The 23,555-nt window shown below is 44.4% G+C and overlaps 1 protein-coding gene across 1 annotated transcript; it reads right to left on the bottom strand.

Annotated features, from left to right (window-relative positions):
* Positions 1-404: 404 nt before the first annotated feature.
* On the bottom strand, positions 405-15,701 carry LOC124595619. Its single transcript, XM_047134439.1, has 2 exons — positions 15,199-15,701; positions 405-1,851 (listed from the first exon to the last, which is right to left on the bottom strand). The coding sequence occupies exons 1-2, from the start codon at positions 15,386-15,388 to the stop codon at positions 1,538-1,540; spliced, it is 504 nt and encodes a 167-aa protein (XP_046990395.1). The 5' UTR covers positions 15,389-15,701; the 3' UTR covers positions 405-1,537.
* Positions 15,702-23,555: the final 7,854 nt, after the last annotated feature.

The raw sequence follows: 23,555 nt of genomic DNA, 5'->3' as shown, positions 1-23,555 counted from the left end.
TGTGTAACCCGCAATTAAATATTGAATCTAAATCAGGGCTGCCCAAGACTTGCACTTATTTCCCCGGTGTGCACTCGCACTCCTCGGCGCCATCCCAGTCTGCTCAGCGCTCCGGCCTCTCTCTCTCTCTCTCTCTCTCTCTCTCCCTCCCTCCCTCCCCTCCCCTCCCTCCCCTCCCCCCCCCCTCCACCTCCAGTGCTGCGCTGTTAAGACCAGATGTGCGAGTGAGACGGCTATAAGTAGAAGGTTGCACCCCCAGGAAACTTAGGGAGACGTGTTTGCAACACAGTGCGCGTACTCGTAAAAGGGCTAGTGTTGCAACAACGTTTTGTGATTATGATATCACGAGTGTTTATTTTGAACTTTTTATTTTTCCGACAAATCAATAACTTTACTTACTTCAGTAACTACACTGGACAGTGCTAATTCTGTGAACAGAAGTACTAGGTCTACATCCAGGCGCCAAACATTAGGTTGTGATGGTTCTAAATTTATGCACGTTTTTGTTTTGTAGTATATGTAATGTATCTGGAACTGCTGTTCATGATAGAAACATGTGGTGTTACAGAGATTAAAACGTGTTAAACCCGAATGTTGGCAACACATTCTCAATTTCAAACAGAGAAAAAAGCGTTTGCATACGTACGCTGAACCAAACACTGAAATAACTTTAGCGCCTTTTCTGTACAGTTGAAGATAATATCAACCTTGTCTGCAATATCTGTTACCAAATGATTCTCCACTCGCATTAAGACGCCTAATGATTTTAAATAATTGGTGATTTCGACGATAAAAGATTTTGTCTCTACTTTTCTTACCATTAAATATTTATATTCCCTAATATCCGCCTTCATTTCAGCCGGCATTCACTGTCGGTCGTCAGAAGAGAAGTGCATCATATGGGCTTTGTGACGGTATTGTAATGATGTTCCAATGAAAGTCTTTTTAACCTTATAATTCTGCGATAGTGTATTAAGCACTCTGCTTGTCCTCCAAAGCCGCCCGCTGTGGCCCAACGGTTCTAGGCGCTTCAGTCTCGAAACGCGCGGCCGCTACGGTCGCAGGTTCGAATCCTAAGTTCTAGGGGTCTGTTGACCTCAGATGTTAAGTCCCTCCAGACTATCGAAAAGTGAAGCAATTGCCATTCGACAATGAATGATGTGCATTGTGCACATCTTGTTTTTTTGAACAAATGCGTCGACGCAATAGTACTACTCATTCAGGATCTAAATATAATTTAACACAATCGCGAATGTCATCAAATTGTGACAAGCCAGAGGAGTGCTGAATGATGCGTTGATAGCTACCAACGTTATACATTGAGCCTTTTCATTATATCCCATATTTACGTAGATTTCAAACTCGCAACTGCTCCCGACGAAATAGGAGTCATTTATCAAATCACGCTAAGCGTTCACCGAGAAAGAAAAAAATAATTTCCTTCGGTGATATGATACTGTTGACGCTGTACGATGACATCCTATGTGCAGATTTAACACACGTCGAAAACGAAGTGACTGCTTTTACTGCTGTGTATTTACCGTCGTTCGAGCAACTCGGAGACGTGTAGCAATTTGTCGCGCTGCAGATGCAGCGCCTGGTTGGTCGCGGTGAGTAATGGGCTCTTCTTGCAGCCACGGTGCGCCCACGTCCCCATTTGGGAGAGACGCGTGCACTTGCCAGTGCGGCTGTCTTTCTCGGTGTGCGGCGGCACGCTGCCAGACCATCGGCCGTCAGGAGCCCCCAGCGTAGCGTGGAGGCAGCGGCAGGCGGCCAGCTCCCTCTCCGCACTGGACGCTTCAGCAGCTGCGTGCCGGCCATCTTGTCGGGTGGCGTTGTTACCTTTATTAACTGAAAGAACTGCTAGTTACTCTAGCGTGTCTTATGAAATCTCTGGCACCTGAAAGAGAAATAGACATGTGCCAATATTTCAAAATAGACAAGTTAAATCTGCGAATCCGTTTGCACAATCCTCCGGAGAAACCCTACATTACTTCTTTCCTTTATCTGTAATCAGCACTGGCAGTCGACGGACGTCTCTTGCATTGTAACACTTCACCTGTCGTCAGTGGGTATTTTTACATTTTTTGTAACGTTCGCTGTATTTTCAAATGGTTCAAATGGCTCTGAGCACTATGGGACTCAACTGCTGTGGTCATCAGTCCCCTAGAACTTAGAGCTACTTAAACCTAACTAACCAAAGGACATCACACACATCCATGCCCGAGGCAGGATTCGAACCTGCGACCGTAGCAGTCGCACGGTTCCAGACTGCGCGCCCAGAACCGCGAGACCACCGCGGCCGGCTCGCTGTGTTTTTCGAGCTCACATTTTTCCACTAATAGACGTACTTGTTTCTTCTTATGAAGTATGATATTTTTATCCTTTGGAGACGACCGTGAATGCTGTGTTTAGTAAACTATTACGCACACATTTACATTTCGTATAACCAGCTCCGACCGTCACAAAGCGCCATCTTGAGACGTGTGTGCAGCACTGGCCGATAACTCGTTGACGCTAATGTTGATTAGAGCTAAATACGGAGCGATTCGTTTTTGAAACGCTATTGTCCGCCACCGCAACCTCATCTGTAATGATCTCGTCGTCGACTCCATTCTGTTCCAAACAAACTCTTAAATTTTACTTTCAGCATCTGTTGAAACTTCAGTAACTTGAAATTAAATTGGTTAAACGCCCTATTAGTAACAGCGAAGTCAACACAAAACGTTGTGTAATTCTTCACGAATTCGAAATGAACATAGAATAACTTAAACAACTTTAACCTTAATTTCACTACCAGTAATATGTCTGCCTTCAAAAAGGCGCTGAGTTAACATTTGTCATTCTGTCTGGCACATTAATTGCGTTAAATTTTTATTGTGGCACTAGATCACACATCGCCGCTTCTTTTCCGTGCCTAAGCTTAGGATCAAAAGTGAAACAAGGAACCCAAATTATAAATGATAAGAACTGGTATACATCTCGAAATAACTATACCTGGCCGTCCGAGGTGGCCGAGAGGTTCTAGGCGCTACAGTCTGGAACCGCGCGACCGCAGGTTCGAATCCTCCCTCGGGCATGGATGTGTGTGATGTCCTTAGGTTAGTTAGGTTTAAGTAGTTCTATGTTCTAGGGGACTGATGATCTCAGAAGTTAAGTCCCATAGTGCTCAGAGCCATCTGAACCATTTGAACTATTCCTGACCCAGTTGATCAACATAATTCCCTGCGATGCACATCTGTGTTTTATAACGACCAGGAACAAATTCTTTTTCTCGTATAAATCGTTCAATAATTGCAGCTTTGAGGCCGGCTAATGATCTTTAAAAACTGCTGAGAGTTTTTAAATAAAATAATCTGCTCAACGATTTTTGCTCCACGTGCAAATCAACGAACTTGAGCGGACTTATATTCAGTGCGAGCAGAGAATGAAAGAATGAGCATTATCAAAGAAAACGGAAAGATATATAGTATGTATGATGTTTTTCCACATCTGTGGGATTAGAATCTGCTACTGGGTAATATTTAATAGTGTTTTGCTCAACCCCTGGCATTGTAACGCATTTGGATACTTCTTGGCATGCTGTCCGCAAGGTGGTCGAAACCTGCCTCACTCTTCGATGACACCCGTTCTGTAGTCATCTGTTGCATTAGGAGTGTGCTTGCCAAGACGGGCTGCAAGTTTCAACTGGTCGCAAGAACAGCCAGTTGGGTCAACATATACCACGGGCCATTGCATTTCATTCAGTCAGTTGCTGTCTAGTAGTAGAAGGCGTTCACAAGGTGGAAGCTGAATGGTCGTGCATTGTGATATTGAAAGGCAACCGCATCGCCGAAATGTTGACTATACAGCTGGACAATATGTTGGAGGATCCTGCCTCGATACTGCATTCACTAACGATCGGAAGTGCTCATCGTCTGTACATTATATGTTCTAAGCGTGACTGACCGAGTTCTCTGCTGAAACTGTGGGACTGCATGTGGTGCCTTCGTACTTGGCCGCATCCATCTACTGCGAACTATGTCGGTTACCAGACGGCAGGCAGAAACCTGCTATCGTCACTAGAAAGATCCCAACACATTTTATCCAGGTATTCCCTTGCCTACGTTTTTCGCGCACGGAGGTGCCGGGGAGTTGGTACTGTTGTTGGCAATGGACACATAGAAGCCAAACAGATCGTATGGAGACGGGTGCAGTTTGTCTGAGAGATACAAAGGCCTTCCAGTTTTCTCCAAAAAGGCAGCGCCTAGCTTTGTTGCACCCTGCTCGAAGTACCTTAGAGTTGTATTTTGTATTTATCGGCGTTGTAGACCCGGGCAACCACTACGAAGAAGATCTTCAGTGTTTCGTATCACGCGATAGCAGCAGAAAGACGGAATGACGTGACTGCGATGTACGCCTGTTCGGTGGGCAAGTTGCCCTATTGACAAACCTCCTTCCGTAAAGCGCTTGAGGCATGCTGTCAGTCTGAAGAGTGCACACAAGGCGCATGGCTCTCTCTTTCTCATACACACACACACACACACACACACACACACACACACACAATAACGTCATGAGGGCAGTGCAAAACTTTAAGTTTACTTACTTCATAATTTTCTTTTAAATTTAATGAGCTTTCGAGCTGTGCCGATTCAGCCATCTCAAGACTGGAATAAAAATTATGACGATAGGAGCGTAAGGACAACAGCACACTTTGTTCCAGAGCGGAGAAAATCTCCGACCTGACCGGGAATAGGAGTCCGACGCGCTACCGGGGCGGACAATGAGAGAATTTCCGGAGTTTATGGAGTCCCCCCCCCCTCCCCCCTTCCCTCCCCCTACCCTGATCGAATCCACTTGGCTGATTAACGAGGAGAGTCGGTGTGCCGGTCATCCTGGATGTAATTTTTAGGCTGTTTCCCACATCCGACCAGATGAATACCGGGCTGGTATTCACGTCCCGACTCAGTTACGGGATAAAGGCCAACAAAAAGATAATGATTGACGATTTATTTGGGAGTTAATATGCAACAATTCTGTTTTGCATTTTTGATACGATTTATTATACCATCAACATGTTTTCGGACGACTGCAGGCTCATCATCAGATGCAGATGTTACAGGAACGTTATATCGTGGACCAAGCGAATTTAGACACTGTGGTGGTGATGGTGAGTGAGCTGCATAAATTATGTTCTCCCAGTAGTGTAACAGCTGTGGCGTTCGGTAACTAGTCCAATCTTTAATTACATAGTAAATATTTCACTCTATATGACACTCTTTTATTCAACTTTCACTCCATATTACGTGTATATTACAAATATAAGATCGCTGCTGCTGCTGGCAGGATTCACTTTATATTAACTGTAGTTACAGTATTTGTACTGCAATGCAATGCGTCTCGGGCCAAAGATCATGATCTAACAAAGTGTCATATGTGATATTCATATTCTTTGTAATAACATCCAGTGATTACGTTCTCTGAATAAGTGTAAAACCAAGTGCAGCTAAATGCTGTGTATATTTGTGTATAGTACCTGAGAATATACATTATGAGAACGGATTTGATATGGACACGCGATGCGGTGCAGTCACCACCTCTTCAGCGCCTAGCTACACTTGGTCCACGACATAATATTCTTGTAATACCTCCATCTGATAATGAGCCTGTAGTGGTTCGAAAACATATTAGTGGTACAATAAATTGTATTAAAAAAGTGGTTTCATATTTATTCGCAAATAAACCTTCAATTTAAATCACAGTTACAGTTCGTCGCCTATACTGAATATAGTGAATAGATTATGATTTCCAAGAGAAGAAGCTGATCATTTTTGTACCATGTTTTCGTTCTTTCTTTCTTTACAAGTTTTCGTTCTTTCTTTCTTTATCTGTAAGGTAAAAGCTTCGAGCAAAAAGTGTGTTCGATTGAGTGAATGGCGCTCTTCACCAATGCAAGTCGTGAACTTCAAAGTCGTCTGCTTATTGTAAAAATCCGAGCACTAGTGCGTTTGGCATCTTTGTCCCTCCCCCCTCCCCCCCTCAAAATAGGTGTCAGATTCTGCGTCGCGCGACTGTGTGTGTTTCGACTTCGAACATGAGAGATATATAACCTGGCATTTACTAGCGTAGTTTTTCACTAGGTATACTTTCCTTTCAACAAGAAGATATTGTTATCTCTATTACGATCGGGAAAATGTCAGTGTTACGATTCTATCGGCAGAGGAATTTCCGTGCTTTAATCTGCGGTGCGCGTTGTGGCCACGCGCCCCATCTTCTTCAAGGGGAAATTTAAGCCGATAAATCAGATAAACGGGGGCCGCGGCCGCAGTAGCCATTTATCAACAGTTTTACAGGGCCGTGTCCTCACCTTTAATCCTTGCACGGGGATTTATTAGAAACCGGAAGTTGGCCTCACAAGGGGAGGGGGTAGAGCATACCAGCTCCGAATACCCCGCCTCGCCATTGTACAAACGCTTCGTCTCGAGATTAATTTATTCTCGCAGCTAAAAGTGACGTCTGCCTTCTGAAACCAGTGTGGTATATGTCTTGTTTCTGTAAATATCTAGTGTAAATGATTAATGGAAAATCTCATATAAGATGTGAAACAAATACTAACAAAGAGATAGAAGGGCTGGCCAGTACTTACCTCAGCTCAGTACAGCCGATAGATACACATAAAACAGAACTGAAAATTTACATTCCTAGCTTTCGGAACTTTGTTCCTTCATCAGGGAGGAGAGAGGGGAAAAAAGGGAAGAAGGGAAAGTGGATTCAGTTACTCACAACCCAGGTTATGAAGCAACAGGGAAAGGTAAACAGGGAGGGTAGCAAGGATGGCGGCATGGTTGTCAGAGGGAAGCCAAAGATATTCTACTGTAAGTACTGTGCCAGCTTCAAACCAAAGAGGATGCATACAGAAGTAAAGAGGTATATAGTATAAAGATAAACACAACTATGTAGGATGAAAAGATGCGTGAATGGCTAAAGAGGAAAGGGAAAGAAGAGAAGACTGAAGAGTGAATGGGAGTGAGGTTGTTTAACGTAGGTTCAGTCCAGGGGGATGGCGGGATGAAAGGATGTGTTGGAGTGCAAGTTCCCATCTCCGCAGTTCAGAGGGACTGGTGTTGGGTGGGAGAAGCCAAATGGCACATACGGTGTAGCAGGTTCCTAGGTCCCTAGAATTATGCTGGAGGGCATGCTCCGCTACTGGGTATTGGGCATCTCCTAGGCGGACAGTTCGTCTGTGTCCGTTCATGCGCTCAGCCAGTTGTCATGCCGATGTAAAAGGCTGTGCAGTGCAGGCATGTCAGTTGATAAATGAGATGTGTAGTTTCACACGTAGCCCTGCCTTGAATTGTGTATGTTTTACCAGTAGCGGGGCTGGAGTAGGTGGTTGTGGGGGGATGCATGGGGCAGGTTTTGCAGCGGGATCGGTTACAGGGGTAGGAACCGCTGGGTAGAGAAGGTAGTCTGGGAATATTGTAGGGTTTAACAAGGATGTTACGGAGGTTAGGGGGGCGACGAAAGGCAACTCTGGGTGGTGTGGGGAGAATTTTGTCAAGGGATGATCTCATTTCAGGGGTTGACTTGAGAAAGTCATATCCCTGGCGGAGTAATTTGTTGATGTTTTCGAGGCCAGGATAATATTGGGTGACAAGGGGGATGCTTCTGTGTGGTCTGGGGGTAGGAACATTGTTGTTGGACGGGGAGGAATGTATTGCTCGGGAAATCTGTTTGTGGACAAGGTCTGCAGGATAGTTGCGGGAGAGGAAAGCACTGGTCAGGTTATTGGTGTAGTTGTTGAGGGATTCGTCACTGGAGCAGATATGTTTGCCACGAATACCTAGGCTGTAGGGAAGGGAGCGTTTGATGTGGAAAGGATGGCAGCTATCAAAGTGAAGGTACTGTTGTTTGTTTGTGGGTTTGATATGGACAGAGGTGTGGATGTGAGCTTCAACAAGATGAAGGTCAACATCCAGGAAGGTGGCTTGTGTTTTGGAGAAGGACCAGGTGAAATTCAGATTCGAAAAGGAGTTGAGGTTATGGAGGAAATTAAGGAGTGTTTCTTCACCATGAGTCCAGACCACAAAGATGTCATCTAAAAACCTATACCAGGCCAGGGGAAGCAGCTGTTGGGTCTTCAGGAAAGCCTCCTCCATGCGGCCCATGAAGAGGTTGGCATAGGAGGGAGCCATCCTGGTTCCCATGGCCGTTCCCCTGATTTTTTTGTAGGTCTGGCCTTCAAAAGTGAAGTAATTATGGGTGAGGATGAAGTTGGTAAGTGTGATAAGGAACGAGGTTTTTGGAAGATCTTCGGGTGGGCGTTGGGAGAGGTAGTGCTCAAGGGCAGAGAGACCATGGGTATGTGGGATGTTTGTGTAAAGGGATGTAGCATCTATGGTGACAAGAAAGGTTTCAGGTGGGAGAGGAGTGGGCATGGATTTGAGGCGTTCTAGGAAGTGGTTTGTGTCTTTGATGTAGGATGGGAGTCTTCTCCTCTTTCCCTTTCCTCTTTAGCCATTCACGCATCTTTTCATCCTACATAGTTGTGTTTATCTTTATACTATATACCTCTTTACTTCTGTATGCATCCTCTTTGGTTTGAAGCTGGCACAGTACTTACAGTAGAATATCTTTGGCTTCCCTCTGACAACCATGCCTCCATCCTTGCTACCCTCCCTGTTTACCTTTCCCTGTTGCTTCATAACCTGGGTTGTGAGTAACTGAATCCACTTTCCCTTCTTCCCTTTTTTCCCCTCTCTCCTCCCTGATGAAGGAACAAAGTTCCGAAAGCTAGGAATGTAAATTTTCAGTTCTGTTTTATGTGTATCTATCGGCTGTACTGAGCTGAGGTAAGTACTGGCCAGCCCCTCTATCTCGTGTGGCCGATTGGCGCTACAAACATTCGTTCTGTGTTTTGTATGTACAGTATATATCCATTTACATTCATCGACACCACAGTAAATACCTTTGATAATGAAATAGCTGGAACTTCTTTTAAGCCAACTTGAACGGAACAACAACTACACAGGTTCTCAGTTGGCTAGCGACTAAAACGATTGAAATGCAACTTCGCATTTCCTTCGGAAGAAAAGTTTTCCACTCTGCTTCGCTGTTAAAGGTCGGTTAATACTCTGCAAACAGCTATTCCAGGAAGCAAAGATTGATTTAATGAGAACGACAGTTGAAATGTCTTAGAAGACAGATCGTGGACTGGTAGGGATTGCTGTTACTTCTTTTTTATATACTGTTCTGTTGTCGTGGACGTTACGCAGTAGCAGTAAGAAGTCATTTGGAGGCGGTGTATGAAGTGTTGTTAGTGGTGTAAATTTCCAAGTCCAGTGGTCGAAGCCCGGAATTACTGAAAGTAGTTGGATAGCTACGAGGCACTGATTATTGACTTTGGAGGAGTAAGGAGTTTAAGCCTGTCTCGCGAGTCACAGCGAGGTTGGCGGTTTGTTTAGACTCATTTTACGTACAGTGGGTAACGTTAATACTCGGACAGCATGATATTTTTACTTTGTAGCATTATCACTTTTTTCTTAACAAAACAAACAAAAAATGTAACCAATTTATTTGATTTGTAAATAAAAGCATAAACTTTACTAACATAATTTACGTGAGTTGTTTAATAAGATCGTTTAAATAAAACTCGATACTATTTTCGCATTAATTTAATATCCGGACACTTGTCATAACTAATTATTTCATTTTGTAAAAAATATGTATGTTTCAGTATCTTTTCAGGTAACCCTTCTGATGTATCACCACTTTCAAACGCTGCAGTCTATTGCTGATGATATTTTTAAACAATCAGTCATAGACCGTTCCATTCTTGTTTTAATCGCCGCTTCAAAGTTTCTATAGAAGATATTGGCGTTTTTCTAATACGTCGCTCTAGTTCTCCCCACATATTCTCAACTGGGTTGAGAGCTCACAATGCAATCCTTGCGTTTCGTGTCACTGTCCTCGTAAAACGTGAACGCGTTTGATTTCCCTATTTGTGCACTCCCGAGCAAGTTGTTTTTTTCATACGTTCAGGTAGACGTATTTGCCCATAATAGTGTCTATGACCTCTAAGTCCACCTATCTAAATGCTCAACAAGAACACTGCCACTTCCATGCTTCATAGCTTTCTTCACGTTTTTTTACTGTGAATTCTTCATTCTTCTTCCGCAACACCACTCTTCGTCCATCCTGCCCGAAACTGTTAAATTTACTTTCGTCGGTGAAAGTGACGTCGTTCCAGTATGTTCCTTCCTTCGTAATAAACTCTTTAGCGAAGTCCCATCTCTTCTTTCGATTCTTTTCATTCACATACGGTTTTCCCCTAGCCACTCTTCCATTGCAGCCACTATCTTTCAGTGCTGTGCTATTCATTTGAGGATGTACCTTCTTTTCAGTCTCCTTTAGCTCATTTGCGAATTTGGGTGCCCTGATTTTAGGATTCTTCTTTGTTTTTCGTATTAGATTCCTCTTGTCATGTGCATCCAACTTCTTTGGTAGGCCTTTTTGAGGCATACACTGACGTGATGAAGCCATTTGGACCGGAGGATCGCCGGCCGCGGTGGTCTAGCGGTTCAGGCGCTCAGTCCGGAACCGCGCGACTACTACGGTCGCAGGTTCGAATCCTGCCTCGGGCGTGGATGTGTGTGATGTCCATAGGTTAGTTAGGTTTAAGTAGTTCTAAGTTCTAGGGGACTGATGACCACAGATGTTAAGTCCCATAGTGCTCAGAGCCATTTGAACCGGAGGATCCAGACCATTCGCCGGCTGCTGTGGCCGAGCGGTTTCAGGCGCTTCAGTCCGGAACCGCGCTGCTGCTACGGTCGGAGGCTCGAATCCTGCCTCGGGCATGGCTGTGTGTGATGTCCTTAGGTTAATTAGGTTTAAGTAGTTCTAAATCTAGGGGACTGATGACCTCAGATGTGACGTCCCATAGTGCTCAGAGCCATTTGAACCACCCATTCCATGTAAACACAACCCACACCATTATGGAGCCACCACCAGCTTCACAGTGCCTTGTTGATAACGTGGGTTCATGGCTTCGTGGGGTCTGCTGCACACTCCAACCTCACCATCAGCTCCCACCAACCGAAATCGGGACTCTTCTGACCAGGCCACGGTTTTGCAGTCGTTTACGATCCAACCGATATGGTCACGAGCCCCGAAGAGGCACTGCAGGCGATGATGTACTGTTACCAAAGGCACTCGGGTCGGTCGTTGCTGCCACAGCCTATTAACGCCAAATTTCGCCGCGTAAGGGCTAAGTTCGTCGTACATCCAAATTGAATTCTGCGGTTATTTCACACTGTGTTGCTCGTCTGTTAGCATTGACAACTCTACGCCGACTCCGCTGCTGTCGGTCGTTAAGTGAAGGCCGTCGGCCATTGCATTGTCCTAGCTGGGAGGTAATGCCTAAAATTTGGCATTCTCGGCACACACTAGACACTGTGGATGTCAGAATATTGAATTCCCTAACGATTGCCGGAATGGAATGCACCATACGTCTGGCTCCAACGACCATTCCGTGTTCAAAGTCTGTTAATTCCCATTGTGCGGCCATAATGACGCCAGAAACCTTTTCACATGAATCACCTGAGTGCAAATGATAGTTCTGGAAATGGATTGCCCTTTTGTACCATGTGTAAGCCATCTACATGTGTGCATATCACTATCCCATGAGTTCTGTCACCTCTGTGGAGAGCCTGTACGGTCCTCGTTTTTAGATCGTCTCACGATACCTGCCACGTCACTCGTTTGTTGAACATTGAAGCAGTTTGCCTATATGATGTACCTTTCGCATTATGAAAAGTCACAAGTTGTCGTATAGCAAAACTGGTATTAGTTTTGCGTGGCACTGTACCGCCTGGACAACTCCATCGCTCTTGTAAACGAATACTTCCTTCTAACTCACAAGGAGAGTCCACGACAGTTAGGTCACGGATTTGCTTCAAACTTTGTACACTTTTAGTATACCATTAGGGCAGTATAATGTGGAAGTAGTAAGGCATGCTACTTAGGCGATTTCGAGAAAATAACAAGACAAGTTTCTACGCGTTACTGATGCGCAGGTGCGTTGCATCCCTGAGTACAATCTGACGGCGATCGTGTAGTTAACGTTCAAGCTCAGTAATTGGTATTTCGTACATATTACATGTGAAAGATACTATAATGAACAGACACGTGTGCTTGCAAGAACGTTTATTAAATTTACAATGTCGTTTGACTGTTTATTTACTTTATTATTAACCAAATATCATGCGACTTTTACCTCTATAGGCAAGTTAATTGATGAAAGGGGAAAATTTAAAAATGCAGCAAATGAAACAGGCGAAAGGGAATACAAACGCTTAAAAAATTAGATTGACGGGAAGGGCAAAATGGCTGAGCAGAAATGGCTAGAGGACAGATTTAAGAATTTAGAACCATATTTCAGTAGGGGAAAGGAAAATTAAGGAGTCGGTTGGCAAAAAGAAAGAGAAGCAGCTATATGAATATTAAGAGCTCAGACGGAAAACCAGTCCTAACCGAAGAAAGGAAAGCTGAAAGGTGGAAGGAGTATACAGAGGGTCTATATAAGGGATATGAACTTGAGGGTAATATTATGGAAAAGGAAATGGAAGTAGATGGAGATGAGATGGGAGATATGATACTGCGAGAAGAATTTGATAGAGCTCTGAAAGGCCTAAGTCGAAACAAGGACCCGGGGGTAGATGATATTCCGTCAGAATTACTGACAACGTTGGGAGAGCCAGCCACGACAAAATTCTTCCATCTGGTGTGCAAGTTGTATGAGACAGGCGAAATACCCACAGGCTTCAAGAAGAATGCAGTAGTTCCATTTCCAAAGAAAGCAGCTGATGACAGGTTTTAAAATTACCGAACTATCAGCTTAATAAGTCATGATTGCAAAATACTAACACGAATTCTGTAGAGAGGAATGAAGAAACTGGTAGAAGCTGTCATCGGGGAAACTCAGTTTTGGATACTGTAGAAATGTAAGAACACGCGAGGCAATACTGACCTCATGACTTATCTTAGGGGATGGGCAGCATTTGTTGACTTAGAGAAAGCTTTCAGCAGTGTTGACTGGAATACTGTCTTTGAAATTCTTAAGGCAGGAGGAGTAAAATACAGGGAGTGAAGGGCTGTTTACAACTTGTGCAGAAACCAGACGGCAGTTGCAAGAGTCGAGGGGCATCGAAGGGAAGCAGTGGTTGAAAAGGGAGTGAGGCAGAGCTGTAGCCTATTCCCGATGTTAGTTAATGTTTACATTGAACAAGCAGTAAAGGAAACGGAAGAAAAATTTGGAGTAGGAATTAAATTTCAGGAAGAAGAAATAAAAGCTTTGAGGATTGCCGATGAGATTGTAAGTCTGTCAGAGATAGCGAAGGACTTGGAAAAGCAGTTGAACGGAATGAAACAAGGATAATGGAGTGTAGTCGAATTAAATTAGGTGATGCTAAGAGACACTTAACGTAGTAGATGAGTTTTTTTATTTCGGTAGCAAAATAATTGATGATGGCCGAAGTAGAGAGGATATAAAATGTAGACTGGCAGTGGCAAGAAAAGCGTTTCTGAAGAAGAGACTTTTATTAACATTGAATATAGATTTATCAGTTAGGAAGTCTTTTCGGAATGTATTTGTCTAGAGTGTAGCGGGGTACGGAAGAGAAACATGGACGATAAATAGTTTAGACAAAAAGAAAACAGAAGCTTTCGAAATGTGCAGAAGAATGTTGAAAATTAATTGGCTTGATCACGCAACTAATGAGGAGCTACTGAATGAAATTGGGAAGACAGAAAATTCGTGGCACAACTTCACCAAACAAACGAGGGTATTGGTTGTTAGGACACATTCTGAGACTCAAAGGGATTACCAATTTAGTATTGGAAGGAAGTGTGGGTGGGGGTAAAAATCGTAGAGGGAGACCAAGTGTTGAATACAGTACGGAAATTGAGAAGGATGTAGATTGCAGAGGCACGCACAGGATAGAGTAACGTGGAGAGCTGCACCAAACCAGTCTTCGGACTGAAGACCACAAACATAACAGGCAAGTTTAAAATTTTATAAAATGATTTCAAACTTGTTCGTATTTGATTGACAATGAACGAGAAATTGCTTGTTGTGAAGATGCTATTAAAATACATCGCCAATTTTCGTCACCGATATTTACGAGAATGTTGCGTTACCTATAGTCTGCATCCAGATTGCCGGAAGAAAGAGAATTTTTTCCGTGGAAACTCTGAAGATTCCTTGTGCTTGCCCTAAAGTTGCATTCATTCGATGTTGTAGATGCCAGTTCAATTTAGTTATGTTCTCCGTGTCTGTGTGAAAAGTATCATGGTGCAACTCGTAATGTCGAAAACAAATCCGACGTTTAGTTAGACCTTATCCTCATATTCTGGGGTATTGTAATTCAGGGTGTTATTGAATAAAGTTATTTACATCTTTATTTGTCGATGTTTGACTAGGGATTTCCAGAACTGTGCCTCGTCCGTGACAACTGTGCATGCACATCGAAGTGTCCAGGTGCAAAGCAGTTCTCGGCACCTTACGCGATTGCAGGTATAAGGTATTTCAGAAATCACGACAGGCATACATTTTGCGTTTGGACGTTTATTATAAATATAATATTTGTTGTGATATTAAAAATTAGCAGACAGTCTAATAATATTGAAAAGTCAGTAAACGTTGATGCAAATGCACGTGTCTTTTCAGCATATTACCTTTCAAATGAAACAATGAAACAATATGACTAGTTTTGATCATGTAACTTGAGCACTAACCACACGACCGCTGCCAACTCGTTCTCGAGGTTGCAACACACCGGCACGCCACTGACACGCAAAACCTCTGTTGCGATTTTCTCGAAATCGCCTTAGTAGAACGCCTTACTACTTGGAAGTTATTTTGTCCTAATGGACTACTAAAAGAGTACAAAGTGTGAAGGTAAACCGCGATCTAAACGTCGTGGTGGTAAAGTCCCAGCTTTCCGAATACTAAAGTAACGTGAAATTCGAACAATGTTTAGTTTAAATCGTACTGTTTACAGCTGTTATAAGTTGTGTGAAATAGTTCATACTGTTATTTACTTGACATCTACCTTAATATAGTACTTGATTATTTCGTATTTTTGTTTTGTTAAGAATAAACTTATGGTGCTATACAAAGTAAATATCTTATAGTGTTCGAATATTGTCGTTACTCACTGTGTGTAGCAGTGGAGGTAATTAATCTGGTCTGCCGGTAATCATATCCGTTAAAAATCCGTGGAGCAGGACGTTGCGTAATTTGTGTGGCGCGCTGCACATCGACAGAACGGCATGTATTCAGGCGGCGGTCACGAGCGTTGTTTTTCATCACGCAACGGAAGCTCGGAGCCACGGGCGAGATGGACATTTCCTTGTCTGTGGTGACATGTTTCCAAGCAAAATATTACATAAGAACGCAAAATGCACTTGCTGCGTTTCTCTTTACCGTGTTCTGGAAGCCACTCAGAAACAGTTTCCTTCTCTTCTTTCAACGCGCACCAGTCTGTGCAGATAGATGTTCCGTATGCGTGGTGCAGCAGTGAGCGTTTGACTGCTTCCGCGTTGCGCGGGCGCCGGACTGGGCAGTTGTCTGCTGGCAGGAGGCGCCGGGCTTGGACGGCGGCCAAGGCAGCGCGCCGTAAACAAGGCAAGGTCGGCCGCCGCCACACCACAGCACACAGCTCCCCTACTCTGCTCTGCTCTGTCGCTGTCGCTGTCGCCTGGCGTCGTGGGTCCAATTCAGGGCGGAACGCGACTAGCGTGCAGCTGCTGGCGACCTCGATACGTAAACAAACTCAGCAGCGTCCGATACTCGTAGGTGTAGGGAAGGGACCTAAATGTCTACGGAGTTACGGTTCCGATCACTTAAAACTACACTACTGGCCATTAAAACTGCTACACCACGAAGATGAAGTGCTACAGACGCGAAATTGAACCTACGGGAAGAAGGCGCTGTGATATGCAAGTGATTAGCTTTTCAGAGCATTCACACAAGGTTGGCGCCGGTGGCGACACCTACAACGAGCTGACACGAGGAAAGTTTCCAACCGATTTCCCATACACAAACAGCAGTTGACCGGCGTTGCCTGGTGAAACGTTGTTGTCATGTCTCGTGTAAGGAGGAGAAATGCGCACCATCACCTTTCCGACTTTGATAAAGGTCGGATTGTAGCCTAACGCGATTGCGGGTTCAGGAGGGTAATACGGAACGCCGTGCTGGATCCCAACGGCCCCGTATCACTAGCAGTCGAGATGACAGGCATCTTATCCGCATGGCTGTAACGGATCATGCAACAACGTTTCGATCCCTGAGTCAACAGATGGGGACGTTTGCAAGACAACAACCATCTGCACGAACAGTTCGACGACGTTTGCAGCAGCATGGACTATGAGCTCGGAGACCGTGGCTGCGGTTACCCATGACGCTGCATCACAGACAGGAGCGCCTACGACGGTGTACTCGACGACGAACCTGGGTGCATGAATGGCAAAACGTATTTTTTCGGATGAATCCAGGTTCTGTTTACAGCATCATGATCGTCGCATCCGTGTTTGGTAACATCGCGGTGAACGCACATTGGAATCGTATATTCGTCATCGCCATACTGGCGTATCACCCGGCGTGATGGTATGGGTGCCATTGGTTACACGTCTCGGTCACCTCTTGTTCGCATTGACGGCACTTTGAATAGTGGAAGTTACATTTCAGATATGTTACGGCCCGTGGCTCTACCCTTCATTCGATGCCTGCAAAACCCTACATTTCAGAAGGATAATACACGAGCACATGTTGCAGGTCCAGTACGGGCCTTTCTCGATACGGAACAAGTTCGACTGCTGCCCTGGCCAACACATTCTCCAGATCTCTCACCAATTGAAAACGTCTGGTCAGTGGTGACCGAGCAACTGGCTCGTCACAATACGCCAGTCACTACTCTTGATGAACTGTGGTATCGTGTTGAAGCTGCATGGGCACGCTGTACACAAGCTCTGTTTGACTCAGTACCCAGGCGTATCAAGGCCGTTATTACAGCCAGAGGTGGTTGTTCTGAGTACTGATATCTCAGGATCTATGCACCCAAATTGCGTGAAAATGTAATCACATGTCAGCTCTAGTATAATATATTTGTCCAATGAATACCTGTTTATCATCTGCATTTCTTCTTGGTGTAGCAATTTTAATGGCCAGTAGTGTACTTTATTTCATTTCAAGTAATCTTCGTGGTGACTGACTCCTGACTGACCTGACAACTTAACTTGCTCTTCTTTCTGTGTTGTTTCCTTTTTTTTCCACAGCTACTACACCGTCTTACTTTGTGTCCTTATTCTCTCTTCTGTCCATGTTCTACACGATTTCTCGTTTATTCTTCCTTGAAAACCTTCTGAATTTAGTTCGCTCTTAAAAAGTTTCTTTCTGTTATTTTCGGTTGTTTGATGTTGTTTCTTTCTCGTTCTTTTCTTTTTTCTGCGGCGCATGCTCTTGTTAACTTCTTTTACCTGAAATACAGGAATATTCTTTCGTTCGCCTGTTCTTATTGACTCGTTAGGTGTCCAAAAAAGATTAATTTTTGCTCTGCATTTACTTGTGATATTTTCTATATATTTTGGAAGATCTCCTTCACTACTTCTCATTTCCGAACCATTTGTTGTTCATAAGACACTCAGTTTTTAATAATTCGTCTTTCAATTATATTCTATTATTAGTATTATTATTATTATTAGTAGTAGTATTGTATTGTATGTTAACCGGGCACCTAGAAACGACGGAGAGACTCCGTCCCCGCCGCAGCCGCAGTGGTCCACAACCCCACGACGACTACCGCAGTCCACTTCACCCCTCCGCCGTCCCACACCGAACCCAGAGTTATTGTGGGGTTCGGACCCCGGTGGACCCCCCTAGGGAACGTCTCACACCAGACGAGTGTAACCCCTATGTTGGCGTGGTAGAGTAATGGTGGTGTACGCGTACGTGGAGAACTTTTATGCGCAGCAATCGCCGACATAGTGTAACTGAGGCGGAATAAAGGGAACCAGCCCGCATTCGCCGAGGCAGATGGAAAACCGCCTAAAAAACATCCACAGATTGGCCGGATCACCGGACCTCGACACAAATCCGTCGGGCGGATTCGTGCCGGGGACCAGGCGCTCCTTCCCGCCCGGAAAGCCGTGCGTTAGACCGCACGGCCAACCGGGCGGGCAGCAGTAGTAGTAGTAGTAGTAGTAGTAGTAGTCTGTGATTTATTTGGTGTGCAGACGCCCAGGTATGTAGCCATCTACATCATTATTTCATATCTTTGCGAATTAGAAAATGGCTCTGAGCACTAAGGGACTTAACATCTGACGTTACCAGTCCCCTAGAACTTAGAACTACTTAAAGCTAACTAATATAAGGACATCACACACATCCATGCCCGAGGCAGGATTCGAACCTGCGACCGTAGCGGTCGCGCGGTTCCAGACTGAAATGCCTAGAACCGCTCGGCCACATCGGCCGGCCTTTGCCAATTACATATTCATTTGATATGTTTATAGGAAACTTTCGATACATCGCTGTCTCTCAAGTTGGTCTACACAACGTCACGCCAAATAAAACAAACACATAAAATTTCTTGTTCTTATTATTATTATTTTTTATTCGTCAACCGAGAGGCGCAACTGATAGAATTATGGTCTTCCCCTTGGAGCACTGTGTGTATTTGTGTGTGTGTGTGTGTGTGTGTGTGTGTGTGTGTGTGTGTGTCAGTAGAGACGTGCTAGATTATCGCCTGGTACACACCATCTATCTAACGCGCCCCAAAGCGACCAGAGCGCTCTTTTAAGGGGGTCACTCTTATTTTGTACTGTGAGCTTATTTCGGTCACCTGATGAAAGAATCTCTGAGGGGTAGTGGTGAGCGCCACACTCTTCTGTACTTTGTTGGCCCCAGTAGATGCTATTGCTGGACGCCAGTGTCCAGACGCCGTTGTCTGTTTGGGAAGGTAAACAAACAAGTGCGAGTGTACAGTGTGGCTGGCAGCAAACGCGGCGCGTGGGCGGTAAGGTACCAGCTGGCCGCTCTCTCTGGCCGCAGACCCTTCTCGGGAGAGACAGACTCTCCTTTCACTCGGCCCGCTGCCGCTTCAGCCGAACCTTTTCTTTTCTCTTCTTCCGTGTCCGGAATTGATCAGCTTTTTACGGTGTTTCAACGCAGCAGTGTGCCGTGTCATAGGCACGTTTATTTATTTGCTTCGTATATCGGACATGAACGTGTAATCGGAATTGAGTCTACTCGAAATAGGTTAGGTGACAGTGACAGAATTAGATTAATAAATGAGACCCTGAAAGAAGTAGACGAGTTTTCCTATTTGGGCAATATAACTGACTATGGCGGAAGTAGAGAGGATGTAAAATGCAGGGTGGCAAATGTGAGAAAAATCATTCCCGAGAAGGATAAATATTCTAACATCGAATATAATTGTGAGTGTTAGGAAATCTTTTCTGAAATGTACGATCTTGAAACGGATGATCAGAATTTGAGCCGGCTGGAGTGGCCGAGCGGTTCTAGGCGCTACAGTCTGGAACCGCGCGACCACTACGGTCGCAGGTTCGAATCTTGCCTCGGGCATGGATGTGTGTGATGTCCTTAGGTTAGTTAGGTTTAACTAGTTCTAAGTTCTAGGGGACTAATGACCTCAGCAGTTGAGTCCCATAGTGCTCAGAGCCATTTGAACCATTTAAGTTCTAGGGGACTGATGACCTCAGCAGTTAAGTCCCATAGTGATCAGAGCCATTTGAACCATCAGAATTTGACCGAAATAAAATCATTAGCACTACTGTATGCCATACGATCCAGTTCCTAATACGAAATATTTTTGTTTGGTTGTACCCTCGAGGCAACGGCCTTGCCGCAGTGGATACACCGGTTCCCGTGAGATCACCGAAGTTCAAAGCTGTCGGGCGTGGTCGGCACTTAGATGGGTGACCATTCAGGCCGCCATGCGCTGTTGCCATTTTTCTGGGTGCACTCAGCCTCGTGATGCCAATTGAGGAGCTACTCGGCCGAATAGTAGCGGCTTCGGTCAAGAATACCATCTTACGACCGGGAGAGCGGTGTGCTGACCCCACGCCCAACCTATCCGCATCCTCCACCGAGGATGACACGGCGGTCGGATGGTCCCGGTAAGCCACTCGTGGCCTGAAGACGGAGAGGGTACGGAAGAGAAACTCGAACGCTAAGCAGTATAGTCCATAAGCTATTGAAGCTTTTGAAGTATGAGAATAATTAATGTTAGACGGGTAGACAGAGTAGCTAAGGAAGGCGTACTCAACTGAATTAGGAAGAAAAGAACTATACGACACGATATTACCAGAAGACAGGGCATTTGACGGGACATAACCTCAGGCATCAACGAAGAGATAATTTGGTAATGGAAGGAAGTGTGGGGGACAAAGATTGTTGGTGGAGGTCAAGTTTTGATTATAGTAACGCAGGTGTGAAAAGATTTACAGAAGGATAGAACAGTTCGGAGAACTGAGTCTCGCCAGTCTTCAGATTAATCGCTATAACGACAATCAATTCGTAATGTCTAGGGATTAACCTTGCGTAAATCAAGGTTAATACCTATTTCCTTTGTATGCTGACATTTGCGTAGTAATTGTGTAACACGTAAGGAATACATAAAGACGAAATGTACTGTCTTCATCATAATCGTTACAGTAATCATAATAGTATTTTAAAATGCGTAATTGAACTGCCCAACAATCTACATTTCATGTCTTAGGGAATAAGAATATAACGATAATGGGTGATTATCAGTGAAACCAGCTCAGGGATAACAAAGTGTTCGCGTGAAACCGGAGCCACAAATCGAGTTTCGCTAATTGTGCAGACTTTCTTGCTTTGCGCATGTTGGCATTATCTCTTGGCGAATGGTCATTGTTCTCTCTCTTTGCTCTGTTTCGCGTAGATTGAGGCGAAGAGTGAATGTCTTGTATAGCGTTGATTTTGCGATTACGGTGATACGAGATGAGGGAAGCGGTGAAACTCGCTGTAGGCACACAGCTTGCTCGTCTTGAATTCTGTGAGTTGGCTCGGCGAATTGAAAGTCCGCCACCTGACAGAAGACCGGTTGCACGCCTTCACTCCACGAGTTGTTGCGGGAAGGTCTGGCATGTAGCCAAGGACCCTGACCCAAGCTCTGCTGACCAGGGACGTACGCAACCGTCCCTCCCCCATTTACCGCCACTGCTAACGATTAAAATTTTTGCCGTTAACATAATCTCGACAGCAGTGGTTACTTTGTGAATAAGTCCATGTCGTTGCGGATATATGCGGGTATATCCCCAGATATCCACAACAATCGTTACTCACTGGTTGGAAGTTAAACGGTAGTGTCAGTACGACGATTTTGTCCATTTGGATTACATATCGTCGGTAGTAATAGTTATTACTGTTTTGAGTCAATACCTTTATCCATTCGAGACAGACTGCCACAGTGATGACTGGAATGCACAGTGGAGAGGGTAGATACGTTGTTCATACAGGCAAAAGCTAAAGACGGCGACATGTCCCTCTTGCTGGACGTACACGTACAGCTCATGCCCCTTTTGCCAACACTTGGCTTATGTCTGAGACATTCCTGTTTGGTCTTCATTGCATGAAAGCGATTCCAGGGCACTCCAACGCTTATAAACTTCGCTCCATGTTTTGACTCCTGTCCGTGTTTCACATACAACGTAAATAATGTATGGTACACTGCCATCGCAGAAATTCATCTAAGAGATGGCAAAATTCTAAAATTGCTATTATTCAGTGAGTTTGAGGATGTGTAATGCCATAAGAGCTAAATTTGTTAGCGATTACATAAAAGTTAATGCATCTCAAACGACTGACAGGTATCGACTCTGCATTTAGGTACATTACTTTGATACTGAAATGGCAAGCCTATTTCTTTAATATATGTGAAGTATATGTTTTTATATTATTAATGTGAGTATGAATGCCACTATTTTGGTACAACGATCTACAGTTAACAGCCTTCTGATGGTAAATGTGTACTACTCAATGAGTTATTGACAGAGAAAAATTGTTACTTACCAGTAATGTTAGATTTTCAAAGAAAATTAAAAATCTCAAACAGAGTAAACGTCATATCGACTGAGGAAATCCTGATCGATGACGATAAAAATAATCAGCAAAAATTCCAAATTATTGCTCCTCAATGTGTAGAAGCGGAATTACACCTTTAAAATCACAAGTTATCATCGAGCTTGACGATGCTAAACCTGTGATTATAAATCGCAGGCGATGATAGCTTGAAGTGGCAAAAGTTTGTATTAAATGTAGCCTCAGATTGCAGATGGGGGGCTAATTCCTTTGGTACGGTATAGAATGAATCAATTCTCAACAATTCTCTTGAACATACGTATACACATTGCAGCGCTTGCTACGTTGAGAGGTGTAGCATGTTAATTTGATTTAATATTATACCAAATTAACCTACATTTAATAAACGATGTACATTATAAACAGTTGACAGTATGCGACATGTGACGACTTCATTTAACCTTCCGATATTGCGAAAACGTTCCGGCAAAAAAGTTTCAGTAATTGTTGCAACAATCTCTAACTTACGGATCGTCTGTTGCATCAAAGTATAGTAAATGCCATCCTGTACTTACAGGCCCTACGTAATGTAATCTACAAGGTCCGGTGCAGAAGGCGAAAATTCAGGTCAAGCGCAAGCCTACCGTCAGAGTTCTGGTGTACCGAACGGATTAAATGACGTGACAAAACTCATATCTATAGGTAAAGGTAAGAGGCGTGAGTGGGTCGTGCGGAGAGGGAACTCGCGGATCAGGATAGCGTTTATTTTGTCCGCGCAGACCTCTGTTTCCGAAGGTCCGTCTCCCAATCGATTTCTACCACAATAGCGCGTCTCGGTTTTCTTGGTCACGGCTGCGATTTGTGAATTGATCCTCCGGTCAGGTAATATACAGTTCCGTGGAGTGAATGAGATGCAACTAATGAAAAGCTCTGCCAGCCTGGGATCGAACCCGGATCCCCTGCTTACAGCGAAAAGTCACCTGAACCAGGGGTGCGTCGTATATTTAGTGTCTCTGATGTTCCCTTTCTTACCTTTTTTTGGGTGGGGGGGGGGGGGGGGAGCTGGGGTAGTCATCGGTCTTATACGAAGATTGAGGCGGCCCCCACGTATTTCCCTCCGGTCCCAACCTCTTCATCCTAGAAAAGCACTTTACCTTAAGTATTCATTATTTTTGCGATATACACTGAAGCGCCAAACAAAACCGGTAACGGCATCCGAATTCAAATGCAGAGATATGTAAATAGGCGGAATACGGCGCTGGGGTCAGCAACGCCTATATTAGACAATAAATGTATAGCACAGTTGTTAGGTCGGTTACTGCTGCTACAGTGGCACATTATCAAGATTTAAGTGAGTTTGAACGTGATGTTATAGGTGGCGCACGAGCGATGAGACACAGCATCTCCGAGGTAGCGATGAAGTGGGGATTTTCCCGTACGACTATTTCAC

This window comes from Schistocerca americana, chromosome 2 (assembly GCF_021461395.2).
Source record: "Schistocerca americana isolate TAMUIC-IGC-003095 chromosome 2, iqSchAmer2.1, whole genome shotgun sequence".
NCBI lineage: Eukaryota > Metazoa > Arthropoda > Insecta > Orthoptera > Acrididae > Schistocerca > Schistocerca americana.
This window is presented reverse-complemented; position numbering and strand designations above follow the sequence as displayed.

Excerpts from the sequence above, each read along its gene's own strand:
- LOC124595619 (XM_047134439.1), bottom strand. The coding sequence starts at position 15,388 with ATGTCCATCTCGCCCGTGGCTCCGAGCTTCCGTTGCGTGATGAAAAAC. Across the intron at positions 1,852-15,198 it reads TACCTCCACTGCTACACACA|TTAATAAAGGTAACAACGCC; the intron begins GTGAGTAACGAC and ends CAGTTCTTTCAG.